The following is a 7,208-nucleotide window of genomic DNA, read 5'->3' on the forward strand; positions in this document are numbered from 1 at the left end:
CGACTTGGAAAATCAACTGTGAGGACTTCCATGTTTGAGAGACTAGGTTCACTAAAGAAGGCAAACAAGCTCCAGAGAAATTTTCAAAGCATAAGAACACCTATTTCGCCCAAAATCTATAAGATCTCTAAGGACTTCCAAAGTTTGGTTCCTTCTAGAATGAGGCGACAAACAAAACTTGTGGTTCATCTAAATAAATACTAAAGGTAAATCCATATACTGTGGTCTACACTAAGGAACATGACGAAGATGAAGAAAGTGTGGATTCTTCGTATCATGTTACTATACAATGCAACAATGGTGTCCCATCTTCAATGGAGGATAATGCAGAATTGGATGATGTTTCACCGTATTATCTCATATCCTTCAATGATGGGGACCCTCAAGAAGATAAAGATGCAAAAGATGCTTCACATGAACTTGAACAAGGAGTGAAGACGACAGTTGATGCCTTAAAAGAAAACCTTGACACCAATGAAGAACCAAGACCCACCTACCTAAGTGCTTTACTAGAAGTTGATGAAGAAAGCACTTATATTGAGTTACTCAAGGAGTTGAGGGATGTCTTTTCTTGGAGTTACAAAGAGATGCCTGGCTTGGACCCCAAAGTAGCAGTCCATCACCTTGCAGTCAAGAATGGTACTCGCTTTGTTAAACAAGCTCAAAGGCACTTTAGGTCGGACTTGGTTCCCTTGATTGAAACTGAAGTTAACAAAATCATCGAAGCTGGATTTATTCGTGAAGTTAAATACCCAACGTGGGTTTCAAGTATCGTCCCTGTAAGGAAGAAGAATGGCCAGATTCGAGTGTGTGTCGACTTTAGGGATATCAACAATGTCTGTTCCAAAGATGAATTCCTGCTTCCTATTCCTGAGCTTGTGATCGATACTACTACTGGGTATGAGGCAATGTCGTTTATGGATGGTTCATCAGGCTATAACCAAATTTGCATGGCACTGAAAGATGAAGAGTTTACTGCATTCTGCACCCCCAAGGGTATTTATTGCTACAGGGTAATGCCTTTTGGCTTGAAGAATGCCGGTGCTACTTATCAAAGGGCTATGTAGAATATTTTTGACGACCTTCTCCACAAAAATGTCGAATGCTATGTGGACGACTTGGTGGTAAAATCAAGAAAGAGGGGCGACCACTTGAATAACTTGAGAATGGTGTCTGAGTTGCTCTGGAAGTACCAACTTAGGATGAATCCATTGAAATGTGCCTTTGGAGTTACTTCTAGAAAGTTTCTTGGTTTCATTGTCTGACATCGAGGGATTTTAATTGATCAATCCAAAGTAGATGCAATCTTGAAAATGCCTAAGCCTCGGGATATTGATGAATTGAAAAGTCTGCAATGAAAGTTAGCGTACCTTAGAAGATTCATCTTGAACCTAGCTGGGAGGTGCCAACCATTTAGTCTCCTCATGAAGAAAGGCGTTCCTTTCAAGTGGGACCAAACTTGTAGCAATGCCTTTGAAAGTATCAAAACCTACTTGATGTACCTAGAAAGCCATTGATACTATACATTGCGGCATAAGAAAGGTCTGTTGGAGCACTGTTGGTCCAAGAAAATAATGAGGGGAAAGAAAACTCTCTTTACTACTTGAGAAGGATGATAACACAAAATGAGCTGAATTATTCGCCAATTGAAAAGTTATGTTTGGCACTAGTCTTCTCAATTCAAAATTTGAAGCACTACTTTCAAGCTCATGTTGTCCATCTTGTTTCTAAAGCAAATCCCATCAAGTTCATGATGTCAAATCCTGTTCTAAGTGATCGACTAGCGAGATGGTACCTCCAATTTCAACAATTCGAGATTTTGTACATCCCTCAAAAGGCTGTAAAAGGACAAGCATTGGCAGACTTCTTGGCAGATCATCCGATACCTGATGACTGGGAGCTAACTGACGAACTACCTAATGAGGATGCAATGGTCGTTAAAGCTCAACCTCCATGGAAGATGTACTTTGATGGTGCTGCGCATCGTGGAGGAGCTGGTGCTGGCGTAGTATTTGTCACTTCCCAAGGTAAAGTCTTGCCCTACTCCCTCTCCTTGACACAACTCTGTTCCAACAATGTTGCTGAGTATCAAGCATTAATACTTGGGCTTGAAATGGCTATTGATATGAAGCAATTGCAATTACAAGTCTTTGGTGACTCCCAGTTAGTGGTCAATCAGCTTTTAGTTAGTTACGAGGTCAAGAAGCCTGAACTACGCCCATATCATTATTACACAAAAAAATTAATGGGATGGCTCGGTGATGTGACTATTCAGGATGTAAGAAGGAAAGAAAATAAGAAGGCTAATGTTTTAGCTGCCCTAACTTCATCGTTAACCCTGCCTGATCAAGCGCAAGCTATTGTCTGCCAAAAATGGGTAGTACCACCGCAAATGAGGCTGAAGGTGAAGAAAATGAACTCAAGTAGCTTGTCGCTATTTTTGAAGTTGAGAAAGAAGAATGGCGACAACCCATTATTGAGTACTTATCTATGGGATACTTCTAGAAAATCCGAGAAGAAGGACTAAAATCGGTCGACGTGCACTTCGCTTCCTTTACTACAAAGATACTCTATACAGAAGGTCATTCGAGGGAGTGCTCTTGCGATACTTAGGGGAAGAAGAAGCACTCCAAGCTTTGTAAGAGACACATTCTGGGGTATGTGGGTCACACCAGTCTGGACCAAAGCTTCACTTCCATATAAAAAGGATGGGATATTATTGGCCAAAGATGGTAAAAGATTGCTTGGACTATGCTTGAAGATGCAAGTCTTGTCAATTTCATATGAATTTTATTCATTAACCTCTTGAAGTGTTGCACCCGACTATTGCATCTTGGCCATTTGACACTTGGGGATTGGATGTTGTTGGACCAAAAGTCCTCTGGTGGGCACCTATACATCTTGGCTGCAACTGACTACTTCTCAAAATGGGCTAAAGTTGTTGCTCTTAAGGAAGTAAAGAAGGAAAATGTTGCAAGTTTCATCCGAGTAAATATTATCTATCGCTTTGGCATTCCTCATTACATAATAATGGATAATGGCAAGCCAATAGGTTGATGAACAAGATTTGTGAGCTCTTTGGCTTCAACCAACGTAACTCTTCTGCGTACAATGCTGCCACCAATGGTCTAGCCGAGGCATTCAACAAGACTCTATGCAATTTGTTAAAGAAAGTCGTCTCCAAATACAAACGGGATTGGCAAGATCTTATGGAGGAAGCTCTGTGGGCATATATGACAACTCACTACACACCAACACAAGCAACCCATTATGCACTCGTTTATGGAGTTGAAGTCGTCTTGCCACTCGAGCGAAAAATACCTTCATCACGATTAGCTATTCAAGAAGGCATCACTGATAAAGAAAATGCTCGACTTCGATTAGAAGAGTTGGAGGCTCTTGATGAGAAAAGGTTGGAAGCTTAACAGAGTCTTGAATGTTATTAAGCTAGATTGTCTCGCGCCTTCAATAAAAGAGTTTGTCCAAGATCCTTTCAAGTAGGAGATCAAGTCCTTACCATAAGAAGACCCATTATTACTTCCCATAAACCTATAGGGAAGTTCACTTCAAAATGGGATAGGCCATATGTCGTGTAAGAAGCTTATTGGAGTGGGGCTTACAAGCTAGTTGATGCAGATGTCATGAGAATCGGCCCTATCAATGGTAAGTTTTTGAAGAAGTATTATCCTTGAAGTTGCAACGCTCCTCGACATATGAGCATAAACTGCAAGTCATGACACTCCTTGATGCATGAGCCTAAACTGCACATTCCTACACTCCTGGCCCGCATGAGTCTAAACTGTGTACGGTCCCCACAAAAAAAGTCTGCTAGGTTGAAAACCTCAAAAGAGGCGGCTTAGGCAAAAGTTAGGAAATAAAAAAATAAAAAAAATTAAAATCACCCATTCTGAACTACGGTATGACTTGATCCTCTTCACCGAGGTACGTAGGCAGCTTAGAGTTTCATTCTGAGTTCAGTCGCATAAGTTCAAAAGATACATAATTCCCCAATAATTGTCCGAATGAAGTATGATGGAATGTAATCCATTCTATCGGCACTTGAAAATCGAGCTGAGATACCATTCTTCTGTTAAACTTTGGATGCCATTTGATTTAAAGGGGGCAAGCCGCTATGGTAAATTGGTGTCTTCAATGAAATGATTAATATCTTTTAGGAGGCTACCAAGTATTTGCATTGAAGTCCGGGGATTCGCTATGCCTTCATGTTCGCCAAACCTTCAAGTTGTTTTTTGTGTTCCTTCATGACGTTTCAAATTCAGTGAGACTTGAACCCAAGCTATTTGGTGAGAATGAAGCTTTGAATTTCAATTTATGACAATTAAAAAGGTCTTACAATCTTGAGGCTTCCACACCAAGATACAAAAATTTTGGTGAAGTCGTGCTAATTTGGAACTGTTAGCATATCAAAACCATGCATGGGTATATGCATTCATAACATCATCAAGCCTCTGAGGGCATATCATCATATCATCCCGACCATTATGGATAAATCATCAACGTATACCAACTGATCAGGTGGTGGTGCGTATATAACGTCATAACCTTTCCCATATATATATATATATCTGGTCAAGGGTCAATGTGCATGTATAAATGCATGAAATGCATATGAAATAAGTTAATAAAATCTCTTCAATTTATGTATTTTTCTGGGAACCATGAACAAATGATAAAATAATAGGACATATGGGAATTCAAGATAGAGGCACCTCTAATACTTCTATGAATAAAGTCATTTATGGAAGTTATGCATTTTCTCGTTTCGTTTGTATCATACAGATCATACCAAAAAGAAAGAAGGGATAGCCTTAACATACCTGGAGTAGGAAAAAATTTGTGTGATATTCTTGGAAAAAGTTGCACCGTACTCCTTTAGAACCGCAAAATCTCACGTTGCTAGTGTGCTAAGAAATCTAGTTGGATTTTGGTTGAAGAATGAAAATCTTCATGTCGCAGTGAACTTAATGTACTAAAGAATAATTGAAATTGATAAACATTGATTGAGCGTTGGCTGCTAAGAGTGACCGAGAGGGGCAACCAAACGAACAACTTGCCAGAACTCTCTTAATCCATCAACCTCAACTTAAATGGGATTGTTGCCTTTGTTTTGTATTGAAAATATTAAAAGTGAAATATGATGTAACTAAAATAGTTTTGCCACCTAATCATAAAACTAGTAAGAGTCATTCTCTTAGTATTGTGGCTTTCTGCCACGTTTTTTTGGGGGGGGGGTTAATCTTATTTTCTAATTTAATAATTAACTAGGTAATGTCTCGTTACCCGATAATTAACCAATTACCCTCATAATTAAGAATTATCTAAAATCACTTAAAATTCTACTTATTTTTTTAATACACTTTATATATCCTACTATCATGGTCATATGGTACCTTGTATGGTACTAGTCCGTAAATATTGGTTATTAACGTTCGGCTCGTATTTTATCCCAATATGCCAAACTTGGACAAAAAATTATTTTCTTTGACTTGTTTCCCCTCTCATCTTCACGAATTTACTCATCATTTGTTTAAAATAGCATAATCCTTATAATCTCCAAATAATCTTTTTCCTTGGACTAATGTCAATTACCTTACGATAAATTCAACGTATAATACTACAGGGAGCAACATTGTCGTAATTTAATACTGCAAAACATAATATTAACGCAATATTGTGGGCGTAACAGATTTAAGCTTCCTTTTCTTATGTTGTGTAGCTACTTTTAGGATTAGAGTTGGTGGTTATTTGACTTTTGAGAGCATCTTTCCAACACCTTGATCTTCACCGCCTAAAGGAGTAGTAGATTTTAGCCTAACATTGTCTACTAGAGCTTGTAAATTATTCTCGAGAAACTGCCCATGCGCTTTCTCCCACCAAGACATATAATTGGTGGAGAAAGGCTTCCCCACAGGATATCTCGTTGGGGAAAAACCGCACGTGACATAGACCGATACAGTGTGCAAATCCTCCAAAATCTGAGTCCTTCATCTAGAGAGGCGCTACAGATATCATTCTCCCAAAAACCGGGGACATTCTGGTAAAACCCAAATTGACGACCAAATCGATGCGGGCTATATGGCTCGATGATGAATGAGTTATCATACCTCAAAGGGAGGTATTAAAACATAAGCTCATGAAGTAATTTGACTCCAACTCTTGAGGGGCATCATTATCCATATAATAATAAGGATGAGAATTGATTAACATTATCGGTGTCAAAGATATATCCTCCCTGTTGTGGATGCATTTTCCTTTATCCTTCTCGTCAAAGTACCTCACAACTCCCTCCTGAGTATGCCACCATCAAAAGGACAGACGGACCCTTAGCAAGTGGATAATGAGTTTTGAGGTAATGTGCAAGCCAACCATAAGCATAATGGAGGGTAAAACAAACTTTGACCTGATCAAGTTTTGGGAAGAACACGAAATCTTATTCAAACCATGATAAATACTCACCAAAACTGGGATTGCAAGGATAATCTTTCGCCCTCTTGCCATCATGCTTTCCATCTTAAAAGTCTCGGGACGAATAGAGTTTCTGCCTTATAGGGAAACACAAAAGTACATAGCCAAATTGATAAGAAGGCTGCTATATATGTTTCATCTTTCTTGTCAGACCTCACTCTAAGCTTGGAGAATATAGCTTCTTGATCACTCGACCACCTAGTTGTCTCGGGAATAACTCCGCTAGGATTATGTGTCGACTTTAGGCGCATGAATTTCTTTTCCTTTCGCAGTGGGGCAGGTTTAAATATTAAAGCTTTTTTATACCAAATATTTGTCCACTTGCTTAAGGAGACCTTTTGGTTAACACATGTACCTTCCTTAAGGTGATGGAAGGCAGCAAATAAATACTCGCAAGATCGAGGAATAAATCTCATCCATTTTTTGTCCAAACCGATAATTTCTCTTAGCTCAGGTATCACTTCTTCGTACAGAGAACCGACAATGGGTAGACCTCCAAGGATATGTAAGTCCCAAAGAGAGATAGATAGTTCCCAGAGATAGATAGTTCCCAACTGATTTAAGAAGCGTATTCGTCTTGGGGCACCAATCCTCACAAAATGCTTGCAAAATGTTCAAGTTTCGATCATAAGTGAAAAGTGGGGCATAGACAGCATCATAAATCTTTGTTGTACTTAGGGTTTGTTGGCTTCCGCCAAGTACATCTTCAACCCATTCCTAAT

General features: G+C 39.2%; 1 protein-coding gene across 1 annotated transcript; it reads left to right on the top strand.

Moving 5' to 3' along the window:
- Nucleotides 1-1,612: 1,612 nt before the first annotated feature.
- On the top strand, nucleotides 1,613-3,425 carry LOC138871692 (uncharacterized). Its single transcript, XM_070149588.1, has 2 exons — nucleotides 1,613-2,027; nucleotides 3,046-3,425. Exons 1-2 carry the CDS (start codon nucleotides 1,613-1,615, stop codon nucleotides 3,423-3,425), a joined length of 795 nt encoding a protein of 264 aa, XP_070005689.1.
- Nucleotides 3,426-7,208: the final 3,783 nt, after the last annotated feature.

Source organism: Nicotiana sylvestris, chromosome 6, assembly GCF_000393655.2.
Source record: "Nicotiana sylvestris chromosome 6, ASM39365v2, whole genome shotgun sequence".
Taxonomy (NCBI): domain Eukaryota; kingdom Viridiplantae; phylum Streptophyta; class Magnoliopsida; order Solanales; family Solanaceae; genus Nicotiana; species Nicotiana sylvestris.